Raw genomic sequence first — 21,283 nt, forward strand, 5'->3', positions numbered from 1 at the left:
TCAAAAAAGGACAAAAAAAAAAAAAAAAGCCCCAAATATAGAGTGCCTCTTGTATGTACTGAACTTTACCAGGGGTTTTGGGGATTATGAAGTAGTTAAAACCCTCTTCAGCATCTAAGGAGAAAAACAATTGAGTGAATAAAATAATTCTTAGGGAAGTAATTGAAGTGTATCAGATTTGGTCTAAAGACAGAGGTAGGAACAGTGAAGATGACAAGGACAGAATTCTGTCACATGTCAGCCCTTGCTCTTATCATCAGAAAAACAATTGAGTGAATAAAATAATTCTTAGGGAAGTAATTGAAGTGTATCAGATTTGGTCCAAAGACAGAGGTAGGAACAGTGAAGATGACAAGGACAGAATTCTGTCACATGTCAGCCCTTGCTCTTATCATCAGAGGTCTCCTACACGGCACCAGCTCATGTTCTGGAGGGTTTCCTACTTCACTCGTCCTTCACTGAATACTCTATCAAAGTATGTGCTGAGCCTCAAGTCAGACAGAACCTATCTCATGGGGGATGGTGAGGAAATATGATCCGTGATTGACTGAAATACCCCAAATGCCAAAGAATGTAATTTCTGGACAATGAAATAAACACACGGGTCACACATGAGCATATCAAAATGATGAGAGTTTATTCTGATGGATTCTTTGGTGTCGGATAAGGTGTGTACTTTGTCTAAAGCTTTCCCCACATTCAAGACACTTGTAAGGTTTTTCCCCAGTGTGAGTTCTCTGGTGTTTAATGAGGGTTGCACTTTGACTGAAGCTTTTTCCACAGACAGAGCATCCGTAAGGCTTCTCCCCAGTGTGGATTCTATGATGTTTGAAAAGGTCAGAGCGCTGTTTGAAGCTCTTCTCACATTCCTCACATTTATAGGGTCTCTCCCCTTTGTGTAGTCTCTGATGTCTAAAAAGGTTGGAAATATGGCAGGTTTCCCCACACTCCTCACATTTATAGTATTTCTCTCTGCTGTGGGTTCTTTGATGCCGATTTAGATGTGAACTCTGTCTGAAGCATTCCCCGCATTTCAGACACATGTATGGCTTCTCACCTGTATGTGTCCTCTGGTGTTTAATCAGGGCAGCACTCTGACTGAAGCTCTTCCCACATGCTTGGCACGCATAGGGCTTCTCGCCTGTGTGGATTCTCTGGTGTTTAAAGAGGTCAGACCGCTGTTTGAATCTCTTCTCACAGTTATCACATTTATAAGGTCTTTCTTCACAGAACTGCCTCTGGGTCTCGAAAAGGCCAGCACTATGGAAATTATCTCCACTGCCAACAGCCTTGTGAGGTCTCACCGTATCTAAACTCTGTCTGCATTTGTTCCCATGGTCATCGCTGTCAGTGGGCTTCTTTGTTGTCTGGATGTGCTGACAAAGAACAAAGTTGGAACTTTTGGCACTGCTCCAAAATTCGTTATTTTTAGAGTCTGCCTCTTCGGTGGAACCCTCCTTCTTGAGATCTGAGACACCAGTGGGGCCTTGCTCTTCAGGAGAATTTTCAAATTTCATCAAGGAGGGGTTTCTTGGCTGCTTTTCTACTCTGTCCTCATAAATATCGCCACACTCGGAAAACAGGGGGGCCTTCCCTTGGGACACTTCTTGTAGCCAGCCCTGTGGCTCTGCTTCTTCTAAAATTTCTTGCTTTGGAATCAACTCTTTGTTCTCTACTCTGTTTTCCAAACCTGAAACATTAAAATAAAAATTGCTGCCATGTCATCCCTACGCAATAACGAAATAAGCAAGTGCTAGCAGAAAGACAACCCCAAACCCCCCTTTAAATATTCTCCATTAAATTACATCTGAAGTTAAATTATTTTAATGAAATTTCCAGAGGTGCTCACACTGACCAGCACAAACCCTGCTCCTTTCCTTCTATACATGTGCCTATTCCCACCAACCCATCTCTTTTTGCCCCTGCCCCCTCCACTGCTTGGAAGTCACTATACTAGAAGAGGTCAATTTGGAAGGGGTGTCAAGAAAGGCCATATAGTCCTTAGCCCATAAATGAGGGATGGTTTAACAAGAGAAATCCTATTTGCATAATGAGTTATAATAGACACAGCCAGTGCCTTCAGTGTCTGCAGGCAGGTTCTGGGTGGAAGATCAATCTAGGACTTGGTGAAAGTCTATAAAATAAAGGAACAGTCAAGCCACCAGATTCCATCCCCCAATAGCTGGAATTTTTGCAATTTACTCTTCAGGAAGGCTGCACTAGATAAATCCTGGATCATGGACATCTAACAGGGGAAGGGTACCACTCTCAAATAAGGGCAATCAAGTGAAAACTGACACACAATTGGTAGAAACTTCAATGCACTTTCCTCTGCTCAGGCCCCAAATTGTTAGCCCTAAAGCTTACATCCTCCAGGCAGAAAGGACAGGGATTTTTAGTCCGTTCATAGGCTTTATTCACAATTCTATCTCCAGCACCGAGAACAGCACCTGGCTTACTGCAGACACTCCAGAAATATTTGTTGAATGAATCTCTCTATGGTTGAACTTACCAGCCCAGGCCAAAAGACCTCGAGACACTGACATATGGGAATTCTCAAGTCAAACAACACCTGATGACTGACCCTACAGCGTATATCGCCAGTCCACAAGTCTTACCCTGTTACACAGAGTTTCCGGACAGAATTCTCATGTTTGACTATTAAATACAAATGGAAAGTGAAAGTTTACCAATATTTCAGGGAAACCTCCAATGTAAATGCTGGTGAAACATGTACCACATGAAACAAATGAAAATCTAATAACCTATATTAATATTCTTATAATATAAAGATACTATATCCAGGAAACAAGAAGCCTATAGGAAAAGGACTGTTTAAAGAATAAGAAAAGCTCATGAAAACATAAATGATAGCAGAAATATTTTAGGATAAGGGTTGGAAAATAAAGCTAAGAAAATCTCCTAGAAAGTGAAACAAAAGACAAAGAAATGGAAAATTTGTTTGTGTGCTGGGGGAGGCATGCAGAGAGAACCTTGGAGGATCAGTCCATGAGTTCCAACGTCCAGCTAAAAGAAACTGCAGAAACGGAACAGAAAAAGTGCAGATATAAACAAATAGATAGTTAGACAGATAGATAAAAGAATACTATAAAATATTTCTCACAAATTCAAAGAGATGAGCATCTATATTATAAGGGTCGCCAAGTACTCAGAACAATGAAAAAAAAACCCAAAACCTCTCACACTAAGCCACACCCATTGTGAGATTTCATGTTACCAGAATAAAGATACTAAATGCTTCTACATAGAATAAACAGATCACGCACTGTTTTGTATTCTTTTTATGCGACGGTCAGTCAGGTATAGCCACAAGAGGAGACTGAGGAGAGGCTCAGGAAAACAAAGTTTACTATACTCACAGGTCTTAGAAACAGGAGGCATGCCAGGGCTACATGGAAAAGCACCAGCAGAGGTCAGGAGGCAGAAGGGACAGTAGCGAGGGGAGAGCCTGAGCCATGACCCTTATTGGAGTTTCTGCAAGAAAGGCAAGGCAGGGCAGGGTGAACAGTTTAGGGCTGGCTGGTGTGAATAATTTCAAAGGGCTCTAAGCCATACAGGTGGTCCTTAGTTGCCTGGTACCTGGCCCTGGGATGATGAAGGTGGAGGAATGTTGCCTCCTAGAGTGTAGGGGACAGAGAAAGGTGGGGTTCAGGATGGGTTAATTTGCCTATGAAAGGCATACATCAAAGGTTAAGCTCTTTGTTATTTCTAAGAATTAGCTAGCCCTGGGAGGGGTAGTTTCTCTCTCACCAGAAAGGGTTTAAGACATCAAAACATCATAATATACAGAAAATAAAAAATAAACAATACGAACACCAAGGATAAAATACCACAATGGCATCAGATTTCTCAATAGCAACATGATAAACTAGCTAGAAAACCCACTGTCTTCAAAATTATTTCTAACCTAGAATGTTATATTTCCCAGAGTTATGGCCAAGGGCCATCCTAATGACAGCTGTGGAATAGGCCTGGGGAAGAAGCAGCCCATTCACACTGGAACAGAGGAAGCTTCAGGAAGGGTCTCTCCAAGGGGATATGTAAAACTGACAGCATATCTGATATATCTGAACATACCCAGAGGAGTTTTACATTTCTTTCTTTTTTTTTAAAAGATGACCAGTAAGGGGGATCTTAACCCTTGGCTTGGTGTTGTCAGCACCATGCTCTCCCAAGTGAGCGAACTGGCCATCAGGCCTGCCCTGAGAATTACAAACTTTTAAATATGTGCATATTGGAGGAACAGAATTCTTCCTCTTCCTCAGTAGGCAGTTAAGAGATACTAATTGAAATTGGGGGGAAAAATAGTAGAATAAGCATCTTAGAAATATGAAATACCTGAATAAACAGCTACAAGATTTTAAAGTTGCTGCCTCTACAAAATTGAAATTGGGATTGGGAAGGGCCTGCTATTTTCCTAAGACTCAAAAAGCACAAACCATTAGAGTAAGATTGAAAGATTTGACTATATGAGAATACTTCAAAAAGTTCGTGGAAAAATGAAATTAAAAGAATACAAATCTTTCCATGAATGCTCTCAAGAACTGTCATGTTATAATTTAAAACTCTACAAAACATACCAGCCAGCTGCCAAAAAAAAATCTACATAACAAAAGATGCCACGGTGAAAAGGCAAGCCACATATATAATCAATAAAATAACAAAGGATTATTATGAAAAATTTAAAGAACTATCACAAAGCTGTTTAAAAAATGACAATGGAATAAAGGAGGGGAAACAAAGGATACAAACAGGTAAGTTACACAAAAGCAAGCCAGAATACCCAAGAAATATCTGCAAAGATGTTTAACTTAGTAGAAATTGGAGAGATGCAAGTTAAAACAAGATACCATTAATTCCTTAATTCACCAAGTATTTACTGAGCACTTACTGTATGCTAGACACTATTCCAGGTGCTTGGAATATACTAATCAATGAAACAGACAAAAATCCCTCACCACGTGGTTTACATTCTAGAAGGGGGTGGTCAGACAATAAACATGAAGTAAATTAAGGTAGGATATTAGATGGTGCTAAATGCCATGGTCAAAGCCTAGAACAGTGAGGGATTAGCAGTGCGTGGGAGGAGGGGCTTCCAAGGAGGGGGTGGTCATCACTTCACAGAAGGCAAATGGCAGTATTAAGAAGCAATGTGAGAAACAACCTGAAGCAAGTCAGGGAGTTGGCTAAATGGTGAGCTGGAGGAAGAATATTACAGGCAGGGATCAATTAGTGCAAAGACCAGGAGGCAGGACACCTAGCATGTTCAGGAGCAGCAAGGCAGCGTGGTCACAGCAGAGTGGGCAAGGGGCAGAGCAGGGGGTGGGCGAGCAAGGCTTTCACCCTGCATGAGATGGGAGCTGCTGCAGGTTCTGAACAGAGCAGGGGCATGACCCAAAATCTGAAAGGGAACACTCGGGCTACTGCATGAAAACAGCATGCAACCAGCCAATGACACCAAATGTGATGAGAATGTGAAGAAAGAAAAATTCTCACTTACTGATGGTAGGTTTATACATTGGTTATGAGCTCTTTGGACAGCAAGATGGGCATATATCTCTAAGTATATTCTCTTCAGAAACTCTTATATACGCACACAGGGAGAAATATACAGGAATGTTCAGTGTAACACTTTAATGGAGAAAAACTAGATGCCTAAATGCCTATCGACAGAATGGATGAATGAATTTTGGAGTATTCATACAGTGAAATATATAGGTGTTAAAAAAAAGCTACATGTATCAACATGGACAAATCTCAAAAATGTAATGTTGAGTGGAAAGTATTATACAATAATAATATACAGTTTGTGGCTACATGTATATGCATGAAAATGATAAATACCATAATCAGGATATTGGGGGGGGGGGGGGGGGACAATATAGCCAAATATTAAGGTCTGACAAACCTGGGTGGTAGCTTCATAGGTGCTCCTTATCTTTCTTAAAAATACCTTTCAATATGTATGAAACATTAAAAATGAACCAAAATAGGGCCGGCCCGGTGGCGCACTGGAGAGTGCGCCGCTTGGGAGTGCGGAGTCGCTCCCGCTGAGGGTTGGGATCCCATGTGGAGACCAGTTCCCGCTCACTGGCTGAGCGTGTTGCGGGTGCAACACCGAGGGTTGCGATCCCGTTGCCGGTCCCCGGTACGGGCGCGACACCGAGGGCTGCGATCCCGTTACCGGTCAGTAAAAAAGACAAAAAGGAATAAAAAAAAAAAAAAATGAACCAAAATAAAAAGCTGAATCTATCACCTAGCAATACAGAACAGAAAGGTCCTGCCTGGGTCACAAAAGAAACGTGAAGGCTCTCAGCCTGTGTATGTGAATGGCGGACTGGCTCAGGGACTGTAGTGGACCGAGCCATTCACAAAATACATACCCCCATAAACCAGCAGGGTGAAAAGCACTCACTAGGTGGGACTGTGCTCCTGCAGTACTTCTGCGCGCTCTCCCTGCAGAAGTCCCTCTCAGCTGGATCCAGATGCTCCCACTCCTCCCAGGTTAGAGACTTAGCCATGTCTTCAAATGTCACCAACACCTGTAACAACAGATCAGCATTCAGTACCTGCTGGCCCTGGACAGTGCTACCACTAGTTTCAGGATGGGGTCAGACTCCAGAGAGTAAAAGAGGAAGCACTGAGAATCAAGTAACAACCACGACTGCTGAGTCTTTACCAGAGGCGGTACTGACCAGGGAGTTTTGAAGAGACCAAAGACAGAAGCTGACATTCTTCTGTAATTCTGAAAAGCCTTTCTGTGGACTGGCTACATTAATTTGACATAGGAGCAAACAAAATATTTGAGTTATATCACTGTGATGTGTCAAAACAAAAACCTGATATAGATTAAAAATAAATACATAACCAGGAAGTCCCAAGTTCCAATGCTGGCTGAGATGCTGTTTCCTCCTGTGTGAAACATACAAATATCTGAAGATGATCAAGGTACTTTTCCCACAGCAGCAGTTCAGTGAAACTGCCTTTCCCTTCCCTTGACCACTTCACAAGAAGATAATTATCCAACAAGATAATCTTCTGAGACAGCTTTGTTTTGCAGCTGGCCAGTATGCGGATCCAAACAGACGACCTTGGTATTATAATACTGTGCTCTAACCAACTGAACTAACTGGCCAGCCCTGAGATGGCTTATTTAAATGTCAGTTGACCATTCACAGAGGTTAAAGACACAATTTTTAAAAAGGAAAGGTTCTAAAACTGGTGAGGGAGATGTCTGTCCAGGTTCCAGTGATGGGTCACAAACTGACTCCAAAGCTCTCTCGCTCACTGTATTGTACTGTATTGTGTGTGTGTGGGTGAGGGAGATGTCTGTCCAGGTTCCAGTGATGGGTCACAAACTGACTCCAAAGCTCTCTCACTCACTGTATTGTACTGTATTGTGTGTGTGTGTGTGTGTGTGTGTGTGCGTGCGCGCACGCTTTTTACTTCCTATGTATTATGTTTTGACATCTTTAAAAACCTTTCTGTTGGATCCCCATACAGGCCAACCACCAAAAAACCTCCACAGAAAACCAATACCTTTCTGTCTAGGGAAGAGACTGCCCCTCCCAGATAGCCAATTCTTAGAGGAAGCAAAGGGCTCAGCCAGGAGCAAGCCTTTGTTATGCAAATTTACCAATCCAGAGCCCTCTTCCTCTATCTGGCCCCTGGCCCCTATCCCTAGGAGATCCTCTGCCTTACTCATCCCAGGGCCAGGCACCAGGCAACTAGGGACCACCCCTATGGCTTAGAGCCCAGCAAAATTATTCAAACCAGCCAGCCCTAAACTGTTCACTTAGCCGTGCCCTGCTTTCCCTTTCCTGCTTTCTCACGGAAACCTCGGTAGGGCTCTGGCCTAATGCTCTCCCTTCACTCCTGTCTTCTATCTCCTGACCACCCTGATGCCTTTCCCATGTGGCCCTGGATAGCATGCTGTGCCGCCTATCTACAGGACCCATGAGTATAAATTTTATTTTCTTGAGCCTCTCCTGTTTCTGCTCTGTGACCACACCTGACTGACCATCTCAAAAGAGAATATAAATACCATCTCTCAGTGGTTCCCTCTCTCCCTCAAACAGCCAGGCCCATCACCCACCATCTCTTGCTTATATCATGTTAAGATCCATAGAAAAGACTCAACACTCACTATAATGTGTGATATGTGATACCAGGGATTGTAGAGAGTGTGACAAATGCAAAAAACCTTCCTGGGCTCCTCCCTCCTCCTATGAGGTGAGGAGGAATGAGATGGCTGGCCTCCTCCTTGGGCTTCCAGTGGCCTCAGCAACGTGTACCTTCCCTCAGTCTTTGGCTTAACGCCACACCGCCTGTAGTTCTAGCTTAAGTTATACCCTGTCCTTGCTGCTAGTTAGATGATGACTATGACAGTAACAATGAGGTTAAAACCAAAAGGCAACCCTGCCTGAATCTCACCATTGCTTCTCTCAGACTTTTCCCTGCTAGGCAGAATGGCACTGAGGTTAAGTGCATGGACTCTGGAAACAGTCATGCGGGTTTGAATTCTAGTTTTCTACTTACTAACCACCATGGGACCCTAGACAAGGTGAAAAAATCTTCTAGGTTATTCTGATACTTTACCTTTCCCTTCCTAGTCCTATCTCCTTTTATTTTAGAAATGTCAGGACTTTCAGAAAAAATGAAGGATGGACTGTATATCCTTCAAGAAATCCTCTATGAATATTCCTTTTTCTCCCAACAGGGCTTTTAATGACACTGGCCAGCCATTAGTTTGTAATTATAGCTAAAGGAAGTTTGTGGAAAGGAGATATACATTTCAAATTAAGTGTAGACTAACATCCTACTTGAAGAGTTTAACCAGAGGCCTCATATCTCCCCATGGAAGGAGAGCGACTGACCCAGTTCAGGCAGGGATAAGAGTGTCCACTGTAACACAGACACAAATGCAGGATCAAAACATTCAAAATTCTGTCTTAGATTGGTGTTTCTCAACTGGGGGTAATTTTGCACCCCTGGAGACATCTGTCAGTGATGGAGACACTTTTGGTTGTCAAAAGTGGTGGTGGGGGTGACTAGCATCTAGTAGTGGGTAGAGGCCAGGGATGCTGCTAAACATCCTGCATGCACAGGACAGTACCCTGTAACAAAGTATCTGGTTCAAATGTCAATACTGCCAAGGTTGAGAAATCGAGAAACTCTGCCTTTGAACATGACTAAAACAGGAAACAGCTATTTTTTTTTTTTTGGTCTGGAAAATGTTTCTTTCTTTCTTTCTTTCTTTTTTTTTTTTTGGCAGCTGGCTGGGGAACCAAACCCTTGACCTTGGTGTTACAAGGCTGTGCTCTGAACAAATGAGCTAACTGGCCAGCCCCTGGAAAACGTTGGAAGATTAACTTTTCACACTGACAACAATTGTGAATTGTCTCACAAACAGCACATCCACATTCTATTTCAAAACCTGCAATGGAGAGTCTTCGAGAATATTACCCTGTTTTTCCAAGTACTCTTTTGGAGGGCCATGCATACTTCTCTATTTGAATATCTGCAAAATCAAAAATTACTAGGACTATAAATAAGATGTATGCAGAAATAGAGCAGTAAACCAGAAATCAAAGGTACAGGCTGCCCCTCTGCTGTTATTTCACTGAATGATATCATTTTACAGATGAGGAAACAGAGGCCCAAGGAAACTAGAACATAAGGCTGGAAGAGGCCCATATGCTACTGAAACCTGGATCTCCTAACTCCCAGATCAGTGTATTTCCTATCTTAAGTAGTTGTATGACTTTAAATCTTTCTGTGCTTCATATTCATCTTTAAAGTAAGAGACGATGGCATCACTAAGGTCTTTCTTAACTACAACATTATTTGTCTTAAATTGCTGCAAAAAAGCATATGCTAATACCAAACATTAATGACTTTGGCCTATACACCGTGGACAATTAAAGATAATTAAAACGAAACCTAAAAGCATGCAGCAGTGACACAAATGAACACATTTTCAACTCGGTCAGTGTTTAGAAACTACATAAGAGACACAGGGAATCTTCAGAGAAATGCTTTGCAAACAAAGTACTGGGATTCCTCAGTGCTTGGGACTGAAAAACGTACGGTTGTGTGATAAAGTCAATCTATTTCTTATGCCAATGACATTCCCTTCTTCCCACATTTAAAACCAAAGTTGGAGAACTTTGATCAGCTGTTTAATGGAGTTTATACAAACACAATAAAATGCCGTTTCAAATTTTTGTTTTTAGTGAAGAAATGATATGGGGTTATATGCAGAAGTATGAAAGGTTATCAATGAAAAGCCTGAATAACTGACACAGCAATGAACCAAGATCCCACATTTCTGCTGTCTTAATACCACATCACTAAATATTTGATTCTCTCTACTACCGCACAGTATGTTTTTGATGACTAAAACTAGTTAGCTTTGTTAGGTCCAGCAGCAGCTATATGGGATGAAATGACAAGAAACAAAAAGTACATAATTAGGTAGACTGGTTGCCCCTCAGTGAAGCAAGATTTATTTAAAGTTCAACAATATTCTATGAATTATAACTACACCGAATTTGCTTTTGCTGAAAGCCCACCAGTGCTGAACTACAAACTCTCCATGAAACACCAGGTAATGTTTGTAGACCGAAAAATAAAAGAGGACAATCACTATCAATGTTGGAGGAGGGGGTCGCCAAACCGTTAAAACGCAAAAAGAGATCCTCACATTCAAATGGCGGACAACTGCTGTTCTAGCATAAGTTTACGGACATGAGCCCACTTTCCATCCTGATATCTTTCTTTCACAAAGTGTATAGCAAGACAAGAGGGTATCTTACAGTGGGTAAACAGCAATCTCTGTTGGTTTTATGCTGAGCTCTATAACTCTTGAGTCATTTCCTGCCTGATATATTTGCCACTGCTTCCGATGGAAAGGGAAAAAAAAAATACATGCACATCCTACAGTTCGCACAAAATGTAATAAGGAAGGGAAAAAAAGTCCGAAACTTGGAGCACCACACACACACATCTACTCTCCACTCCCACCACCCAGAACAGGGTTTTCACTTCTCACCTGGGGTGAGGTCCTACCGAGCGCTCTCTGAAGAGCCCTTACCACGGCCACAGCCTCCTCCCCGCTCTCCGGGGCGTGCTCCCGAACCCAGGCCTGGAACTCCTCGGGCAGAATGGACAGGAACTGCTCCAGCACCAGCAGCTCCAGGATCTGCTCCTTCGAGTGCACCTCAGGCCTCAGCCACCGACCACAAAGTTCCCTGAGCCGGCTCAGCGCCTCTTCCGGTCCGGACACCTGCTGGTAACGCAACTGCCTAAAACGCTGTCTACAAGTTTCAGGATCTTGCCAGTCGCCTGCCGGGTCGGATTCCCGACCTCCGGGGGAGTCTTCCTCCATTTTCACTACCAAAAGCCCCTCACGCAGGGGCGGCGCGGCAACCCTGGACCTCGCAGCCATCGGCGTCACTGCCGCGCCTCTGGGCGGTCAAGCTCGAACTCGCCTTCCTCCGGCATGCGCTGACTTTCCCGGAACCCTGCCTTCAGGCGAGAAGACAGCAACCCCAAAGACCTCACCGGCCTCCCCGCAGCGGGGACGCGCCACCGTCCAGTCCCAACACCACCCCACCCGGGCCCTCTCCCGCACTCCCTTCGGCTGTTATTCCTCCTAGAAGCCGCTTAGTCACGTGACAAAAACAAACATCCCAGGCCGGAAGTGCGCCCCCGACTCCCCGAAGGGTCCGCCCCCAGCATTTCCGTGGCCTCTCTAGGCTTCCCGGAGGAGTGAGATGCATCTCGGTAGTACACCTTCCTCGCCTTGGCCTGGGTGGCTTCCCGCAGCCCAGGAAAATAATGGGCTTCCGAGCGGGTGGCCGAGCGCCGGCGCGGGGAACATTCAGTGTCGGAAGAAAAAAAAAATTTTTTTTAGACTAAGTGCTACCATGTACATCAGATGTTATTGCCTTTGATCCTAACAAAGATGAGGAAATTGAGGCTCAAAGAAATTGTGTCTTTGCCAGATATCAAGCTGCTGGTGATGTGATGGATGAGACCAACATTCCCATTTCAAACTCCCAAAATAAGGGCTTTCCACTGCTACAGTGTTAATTAATAAATTGAGGCTCAAAGAAATTGTGTCTTTGCCAGATATCAAGCTGCTGGTGATGTGATGGATAAGACCAACATTCCCATTTCAAACTCCCAAAATAAGGGCTTTCCACTGCTACAGTGTTAATTAACTTAAAAATTTTTTCGCCTAAAGCTGCCTGGTTCATTCGTTCATTCATTTATTCATTCAAGAAATGTATCTGACCACCTTCTGTGCTTCTGCTCCCAGAAAAGCAGCAAGTCGAATTTTATGTTTTGTTGATATATATGCCACAGCACCTCCCTAGCACAGTGCATGGCACACAATGTGCCTTCAGTCATCAACTGCCCAATAAATATTTCCCAGGCATCCATCGCTGTTGAGTCCATAAAGGAGGAATAGGACTCTGTCCCTGCCCTCCCTTATAGTGCTTGTATGAAGTGAAGGGGAAAGGGTAGTGGTCATGGTGGGGGGGGACGGAACAGCTAATGCTGCCATACAAAGTACCACAAACTGGGTGGCTTAAACAACAGAAATTTATTGTCTCAGTTCTGGAAGCTAGAAGTGTAAGGTCCAGATGTCCACAGGGTTGGTTCCTTCTGAGGGCTGTAAGGGAGAATCTGTTGAAGCTGCTCTCCTAAGTTCTGGTGGTTTGCAGGCAATCTTTGGTGTTCCTTGGCTTATAGAAGCATTACCCCATTCTCTGCCTTCATCTTCACAAGGCATTCTCCTTGTGTGCATGGTCTGTCTCCAAATTTCCCCTTTCTATACAGACACCCGTCATAATGGATTAGGGCCCACCCTAATGACCTCATTTTAACTTGGTAAAGATCCTATCTCCAAGAAAGATCACTTTCTGACTTGCTGGGTATTAGGACTTCAACATATGAATTTTGGGGGGACACAATTCAACCCATAACAATATGCACTATATAGGTTTGTTATATAAATTTCTGAGAAGTATCTAGGTTCTAAAAGGGCAAGTGGGAGGGAATATTCTAGTGCAAAAGGAGTTAGAACGGAGAGCAGCCACCAATTCTTACTGAAAGGGGGGACGGATGAAGGAAGCACGCAAGACCCGGGATGACAGTTCACCAGAGAAGTTCCACTTTATTCAAGGACTGCGCATATATTTATAGGGAGCTGTGGTCCGGGTTTAGAAAGGGGGGGGGGGGGGACGGGGCGATAGCTGATTGGACGGGGCTGGGCGGTGAGCCTTCACCTGTGACTGGTTGAGGTTTGGCGCCAGCGGGCTTTTACTGCGAGAAGAACCCGGAAGGGCGCCATATTACCAGGGAGTGCCTCCCCCCACCCCCTCCGCTTGAGTGCCCACGGTATCCTTACACTTACTACCCCAAAGAATGCTCACAGGAAAACTCCCCAGCCTTCTCAACTTTCTACTTCTCAGTCTTTGCCCATTATCTCCTGGATAGTATGATTCATAATAAAAGCCAACATTTATTGAGCACTTATTATGTGCTAAGAACGCTGAAAGGCTATATCTCAATCCTCTTGACAACCGTCTGGGTTTGGGCCATTAAATGAAACCCAGAGAAAATAAATAATTTACCCAAAGTTTACATAGCTAGTAAGTGGCAGAGGTGGTACTGGAACAGGATAACGATACCTAACTCTCTATCCCTATATTGGTTTAAAGTTTTTATTCCAAGTCCTTACCTTATGGACAACTTGGAGATTTATTTTGGCTGCTGGCCAGTAAAGGGATCCAAACCCTTGACCTTCGTGTTACCAGCATAATGCTCTCCCAAGTGAGCCACCTGCCAGGCCCTTGGCGATTTATTTAACACAACTTTGAGAGACTTAGTGCAGAGAATGCTGGACTAGAAGTTAGAAGACCTAGACTTTTGTTTTGCCAAAAGGTTGAGATATGGCTTTTAAGAAGTCATTTAAGGGCTATTGAAAGGCACCTTATCCAAAAAACAGCCATCTCTGGGTAACTAGGTTCAGCACCTAAAACAATATCTGGAATACAGTAGTTTCTCAATAATAGTCTGTTGGTTTGGGGAGATATGTGTAGGAAGAGATGTTAAGGGGACATGGTAGGAGCAGTAAGAAACCAGAGATGGAAATGGTTGAAAGTCACAGCTAGGGTCAAAGACCCCACAAACCAAACATCATTTATTTCACAATGAACACGTATATGTGTCTAAGACCAATCTCAGGCATGTTTACTTTAACAACTAGATATAAAAATATCTTCTATGGATGGAGTCTCAAAATGCTACTTTAGCTACTGTCCATAGCTCACAAATTTTTGTACAGTCATAAATAATTGTCTATTAAGATTACCAGTGGGAAAAGAAATAAAAAAGCTTAGAACACATTTGTGTAGTAAAGGATTAACTTTGCCCAGTGATAAGTTTGGTCTTTGCCCTTGGCTACTGGGAGATAATCTCTAAGCACAAGGAATATCCTGCTTGATAAGAGTGTCTTTGTCTACCCTGGGTTCTTGGGCCATGGCAGACAGTCTATGTTAATGATATAATTTATGGTGTGGTGCCTTAGGTGGTGGGGTATCACCTTGACCTCTGGAGTGGCTAGAGACTAAGGTCAGCCATGTGGGTGATAAACCATATCTACACGTCTGAGTCCCAATAAAAAGTTTGCACATCAAGGCTCAGATGAGCATCCCTGGTGATTGCTGGGTGATTTTAGCACTGTCTGCACCACCCCACTGGGAGAGAACAACTGGAGGCTCCAAGCTTGGAATTCTCCAAGATCCTATTCTACATACCTCTTCTCTTAGCTGATTTTAATTTGTATAATTTTGCTATAATAAACCATAAGCATCAGTATACCAGCTTTCAGTGAGTTCTGTGAGTACTTCTAGCAACTTATCAAACATGAGTGTAGTCCTGGGCACCAGTTGGTGTCAGAAGTGAGAATGGTCTTGGGCACTCCCAAACTTTGCAATACATGTGTCCTTCCTTTCAACTAGGTTGGTAGAGCATTTCCTCACATGATAGTATTAATTCTTTGAATTCCTGAAAATGTGACATAGAGGAAACATTCAGCCAAGGTCAAGAGGGATACCTAGTGAAGTCTTCCAAATATGAACCTCAGAGGATAAAAATATATTGTTACCCTGGGTGCAAATGTTGTCACCTGGGGGGTGAGACATGAAGACTTGCCCCAGTCAGAGTTGTTGGAAAGCAGTCTTGCATTGCTGGACATACTTGGGCAGAGAAGAGAAACATAAAGTGTTGAGATAGGGTGACCCCTACTTTCATAACATATGCAATTCGCTTCTGTGAAACTGCTTGCTGTGTAACAAGGTAGATTGAATTGCTTAAAAATGTTGTTGTTTAAAAGTCCCCCTCAGTTCTTTAGCCCCCCTGTTGATAGAAATAAAAGCTAAATATTAGCCCGCGCTTAGAGAAGTTTGAATTTTGTTTGATGTTCCCCACCCAAGCTGCCCCTGAGTGATTAATGAGCTGGTTTCAGCTTCTGTTATCAGCTTGCGCTAGGCTTCCCCAAACCCCTTCCTCACGCCCCTGAGAGATTAACTGGCTTCTTTCAGCTTCTGTTATCAGCTTGCGCTAGGCCTCGCCAAATCCCTTCCTCACGCCAGGAGGGTATGTGTAACTATATGATAACTATAAGTGTGTGACTATTTGATAATTTTAACTGCGTGACTAATGTAAAAATGTGCCTTTTAAAAGGCTCCTTAAACTCAGGGCTGCTTCCTTCCAAGACTTTTTTTTTTTTTTTTGACAGGTTAGGGGATCACAACCCTTGGCTTGGTGTTGTCCGCACCACACTTAGCCAGTGAGTGCACTGGCCATCCCTATATAGGATCTGAACCTGCAGCGTACTGCACCCTCCCAAGTGAGCCACGGGGCTGGCCCCTTCCAAGACTTTCTTGGAGGGACAGTTGCTGGCTGGCCAATAACCCCCCCCCCTTTTAAATTCTCAATTGGGTATTCTGGTTCCTTTTCCATGTGGCAGCCTCACAACAGTGTCACTACACATTTGTACTTAAACTCTCTAGGTGTCCTTATGTTATCTAGGGCATTCATCTAATCAAATCAGATATATATAGACACATACATATATATGAGTATAAGTACATATGAGTACAACAAGCTTTCAGTGAGTTCTGTGAGATACATGTATATATATCTGAAAAAATAAATATATCTTTTTTGGCAGTTGGCCAGTACAGGGATCCTTGACATTGGCATCTCAAAGCCACGTTCTAATCAGCTGAGCTAATTGGCCAGCCTTATCTTACCTTTTGACACATCAATTTCTCTTCTAAGAATATATCCTACAGTTATACTTGCACATGTCTAAAATGACAATATATACACGGATATTTATATAGTGGAGCATTGCTTATTATAGGAAAGAAATGAAGACAACCTAAATGCTGACCAGAAAGCATTAAATAGAGTACAGTACAGTATATTCGAATAATGCTATACTATTCAGACAGTGAGAAGAATGAGAAAACTCTTTATGTACCAATATGGAACAATCTCCAAGATTTATTACTTAAAAAATAGTAAGGTCGAGAAAGGACGTAAATTGTGCTGTCATTTACATATAAAACATAACATCTGCTTGAATATTCGTGGAATAAGGGCCGCCCGTGGCTCACTCGGGAGAGTGCGGTGCTGATAACACCAAGGCCACAGGTTTGGACCCTATATAGGGATGGCTGGTTGTCTCACTGGCTGAGCGTGGTGCTGACAACACCAAGTCAAGGGTTGAGATCCCCTTACCGGTCATCTTAAAATAAATAAATAAATAAATAAATTCGTGGAATATATCTTGGTAGGCTAATAAGAAACTAGTCATACTTAGCTCTCTATTTCTTTAAGAAATAAGTGAAATTATTAAAATATACAGGGCATTTGTAAGTCACTTAAATGGTGGTAAGTTAGAAAAAATGGATATTCACCTTAGGTAACTTTTATATATAGTAAACAACAAAGCTAATTCAATAAGAGCAGTAAAATTAAGCCATAGCCGCAAAATTCTATACTACACCTCTCCCTATCGATTCTTCTATTTTTATTTTTAAATACCAACTCGCTAACACACAAAATATACAACGCAGACATTCACCAGAGGTTTGGTCCTAGATAAAAATCTACCTACAATGCATGATTTTAGGCGCCCTGAAAAGAGACCTTTAACTTCTAAGTACCTTCTCATCTGTTTGCAGATGCTGCAATTCTACAGCAGTGTGCAATGTCGATAGTAAATGTTCTGTCTGTCCAACAGCTTTGTAAACGACGAAGGGCTTGGAAAACTGTGAGGCACGATACAAAAATGAGAAATTCTTAAGGATGGAACCTCCCTGGCTGGGGAAGTCCCGCGTAAAGAACGCCCCTGTCTTGTGGGGATGCTGGCCGTCCTCCCCATCGCCCTCAGCAAGGAAGCCCGCGGCATCCCCCACGCACTGCCTTCCCGCCCGGCACCCGTGGACACACCTCCCTGCCCTGCCGCCTTCTGATAGGCCCGCGAGACCGAAGCTGCAAAGAGAGCCGCCGTTCTTGATGAGAAATAACCCCCTGATTTTATCATTGTTCCCATGTGAAAATATTACCCACTTTGCAATCATTTACTTATGGTATTGTTTGGGGCATGCACTACAGAAAAATATAAAATTAAATGAAACAAAAACTTCACTAAATAAAGTAAAGGAACAGGACTTGCAAGGCCAGCACAGTGTAGTGGAAGAACGTCAACTGAGGACCAGCCAGCCCCCCTGGGCTCTGTGCCTGGTTCTGCTTCTAGCTGTCATCTGTAAAATCACAGGCAGGTGGCCAACCAACCCGTGGCTCACTTGGGAGAGTGTGGCTCTGGGAGAGCAGTGGCGCTCCCACCGCGGTTTCAGATCCTATATAGGAATGGTGGTGCATTCACTCGCTGAGCGCGGTGTGGGTGACACCAAGCCAAGGGTTGTGATCCCCTTACCAGTCACAAAAAAAGAAAAAAAAAAGACTAAATAAATAAACAAATAAATAAAATCACAGGCAGGTGCACACAGCGAGCAGGTCCTCTCTGTCTATGCAGGCAGCAGCTCCAGAATGAGGAGACCTGGTCCTTGTTCTGGTTGCTTCGTTTGTCTGACTTCAGATTTCTCATCTATCACCTTAGTGGATTGAAGCTGGCAACCTCAAGTCTCACTGCCTGTTCTGATATTGTGTTAACCAGAAAAATCATTACCTTTATCAGAATTTACATATCTCGGGTAGCCCCGTGGCTCACTCAGGAGAGTGCGGTGCTGGCAGTGCAGGGGCGCTCCAAAGCCACAGGTTCTGATCCTATATAGGAATGGCCGGTTCACTCACTGGCTGAGCGTGTGGTGTGGGCGACACCAAGCCAAGGGCTATGATCCCCATAACGGTCATGGAAAAAAAAAAAAAAAAAAAAAAGAAGAAGAAGAATTTACATATCTCAAAGGCTTTAGAGTGGGACAGAGGATGGCTACGTCGTCTTCCTCGCTCTAATGACGCTGTACCTGCGGCTTCGGGGTCCTGGGGACAGCCGGGTTATGGAGGTGGACAGGGACCCTGGCCTGCGCCCCAGCTCCCCGCCGGTTGGTCCGCAGCCCGCGGGGGCGGGGCCTGGCGCCGGCAGCTCCAGCCTGCGGCGAGGCGAGGACTTCCGGGATTCCTAGAGAGGACTCGGAAGTACTCTGGTGGGTGGGATTATGGCTGAACCCCGTTGGACAGGGAAAACCCGGACTTGCTTACTTCCGGCAGGGAGGTGTTGGGAAGTGTCCGCCTCGGTTTTCTCTTCGTTTTTAAGAACCCCATCTCCGTAGCCTTCTCTGCGGGGAGCTTGATCATCCAGGAGAGCTCCCCGGGACTGGGGCCTTGAGGGGAGGGTTTGGGCTTTGTATCCGGACGGGGGTCCCTAACCTTGACCGGGCCGGTTTCCTGACTCGGGGTCAGGGGCGATTCCGGGGAATCATGGTCCAAATCTGTACCTATAACGGTCCTTGTCTTCGGGACTGATGAAGTCTCCCGTTGATCTGTCAAGCTCATGTGGCTTGAAGGGCAGGAGCAGTTTCGACTGTTGTAACGTTTTTCACCCCTATTCTGACTTATGGTAGGGAGAAGGAGAGGCTGCGTCTGGAGTAGTTAGTAAGTCTCTCATTTTTTATATGAAACGTGAAATTCTTCACCTCTTAAAGTGTGCTTTAGTTTGGGCCTGATGTTAGATTTCCATGGCTCTCCATTGCATTTTTTAAATGTTTGAGATATTTTCTATTAGTAATCATTTTATAGGTGGAGCGATGGCTACCTTGTAGTCCATGGTTTCTAAGTAAATTATTTTATTGAGTAGTCTTCTTTAGTATAGATGACCTCTTTGCCATCTCTCTTTGCTAATAATGATTCCCAATGTATTAGTAGGTTGTACACTACTGAAAGCATCCTTCAGAAGTTCTTAAAGAGCAGAAAACAAATTGGGTTAGTGCAACACAGCCCGCCTTGAGAGACTTCTCTCTGAGCTGGAATGATAATGACAGAATCCCGGGAAGTTATAGACTTAGACCCTCCAGCTGATACTTCACAGGGGCAGGAAGACCTTCTAATAGTGAAGGTGGAAGAAGAAGACTGCACGTGGATGCAGGAGTACAATCCGCCAACGTTTGAGACTTTTTACCAGCGCTTCAGGCACTTCCAGTACCATGAGGCTTCAGGACCCCGGGAGGCTCTCAGCCAACTCCGGGTGCTCTGCTGTGAGTGGCTGCGGCCAGAGCTGCACACCAAGGAGCAGATCTTGGAGCTGCTGGTGTTGGAGCAATTCCTAACCATATTGCCTGAAGAGTTCCAGGCCTGGGTGAGAGAACGTCACCCAGAAAGCGGAGAAGAGGCGGTGGCTGTGATAGAAAATATACAGAGAGAACTTGAGGAACGGAGACAACAGGTAAGTCAAAGAGGAGATCTTTGAGCAATGAGGAAGGAGAGGAGAGAGTTAAGGAGCTGCTGAGCAGGGGTGAGATTCTTAGCCCTCTGGTGCTTCATTCATATTCTTTTGTTCTCCTGGGATTAGGTACACTATGAAGATTTCCTGCCGCTCCTGCAAAGAGAAGCAATATCCAGTGTGTTAACCTGTAGAAGATAATCTGCGATTTTATTTATTTTTAAAATTACTATATTTATTTTTTGAGTGACATAATACAAAATTCAAAAAGGTACACAAAGTTGTAATGAAAAGTAAGTTTTCCTCCATCCCTAATTTCCCAGCTTCCTGGTTCTCCTCACCAGGAGAATCATGTTACATAATACCTGTGTATCCGTCCAGAGATATACAGTATTCTGAATCTATAAGCATATACATATATGACATGCTTTGAAAAAAAAACACACAAATGTTTTTAAGTCACTGTGCACTTCTGCCTCTTGCTTTCTTCTTGTAATATATCTTGGTTCGTTCTATATCAGTGCAAATAGAGCTGCCTCACTCTTTGAAACTGCGTTATATTCCATTGTATGGATATGCTATAGTTTACTTAACTCCTATTGAAGGAGTTTAAGTTGTTCCGTTTATGTTGTTCCTTTAGATTGTTTCTACATTTTTACTATGACAAATTTTGCTGCAATGAATAGCCCTTATATATATCGTTAATTGTAGAAGAAATGCATAGCAGTCAGATTGTTGGCTCAGAGGTACATTTGTAGTTTAGAAAAATTTTTTCTTTTACTTTGGCGGAAGGACTGTAAAGGGATCCAAACTCTTGACATTGGTGTTATCAGCACCATGCTCTAACCAAGTGAGCTAACTGGCCAGTTCAACATTTGTAATTTTATAGCTGTTGATAGATTGCCCCCTGTAGAGGTTATGCCAGTTTATATTCCCACCAGCAATGTATGAGAGAATTTTTTACCCACTGCCTGATAATAGTGTTATCAAACTTTTAGATTATTGCCAACTTGAAAGATGCAATATTTCATTTCTGTGCAATTTTAACTTGCTTTTCTCTTGTGAATGTGACCTCAGTACATATATATATATATATATTTTTTTTTTTTCAAAAGATGACCGGTAAGGGGATCTTAACCCTTGACTTGGTGTTGAAAGCACCACGCTCACCCAGTGAGCTAACCGGCCATCCCTATATGGGATCCGAACCCGTGGCCTTGGTGTTATCAGCACCGCACTCTCCCGAGTGAGCCACGGGCCGGCCCCTCAGTACATTTT

The 21,283-nt window shown here is 43.6% G+C and overlaps 2 protein-coding genes across 3 annotated transcripts; one reads left to right on the top strand and one right to left on the bottom strand.

Annotated features, from left to right (window-relative positions):
* Window positions 1–615: 615 nt before the first annotated feature.
* Window positions 616–11,625, bottom strand: ZNF394 (zinc finger protein 394). 2 transcript variants are annotated; one of them, XM_008586923.1, is made up of 3 exons: window positions 11,117–11,625; window positions 6,437–6,563; window positions 616–1,690 (listed from the first exon to the last, which is right to left on the bottom strand). In XM_008586923.1, the coding sequence occupies exons 1-3, from the start codon at window positions 11,468–11,470 to the stop codon at window positions 621–623; spliced, it is 1,551 nt and encodes a 516-aa protein (XP_008585145.1). In that variant the 5' UTR covers window positions 11,471–11,625; the 3' UTR covers window positions 616–620. The 2 variants fall into 2 exon arrangements, with proteins under 2 accessions (XP_008585145.1, XP_008585143.1); XM_008586921.1 differs by having other exon boundaries at window positions 11,075–11,624.
* Window positions 11,626–19,169: 7,544 nt separating this feature from the next.
* On the top strand, window positions 19,170–20,256 carry LOC103602516 (zinc finger protein with KRAB and SCAN domains 5-like). The gene is made up of 2 exons (XM_008586927.1): window positions 19,170–20,008; window positions 20,135–20,256. The coding sequence occupies exons 1-2, from the start codon at window positions 19,595–19,597 to the stop codon at window positions 20,204–20,206; spliced, it is 486 nt and encodes a 161-aa protein (XP_008585149.1). The 5' UTR covers window positions 19,170–19,594; the 3' UTR covers window positions 20,207–20,256.
* Window positions 20,257–21,283: the final 1,027 nt, after the last annotated feature.

This window comes from Galeopterus variegatus, unplaced genomic scaffold (assembly GCF_000696425.1).
Source record: "Galeopterus variegatus unplaced genomic scaffold, G_variegatus-3.0.2 Scaffold4181, whole genome shotgun sequence".
Classification (NCBI taxonomy): Eukaryota; Metazoa; Chordata; class Mammalia; order Dermoptera; family Cynocephalidae; genus Galeopterus; species Galeopterus variegatus.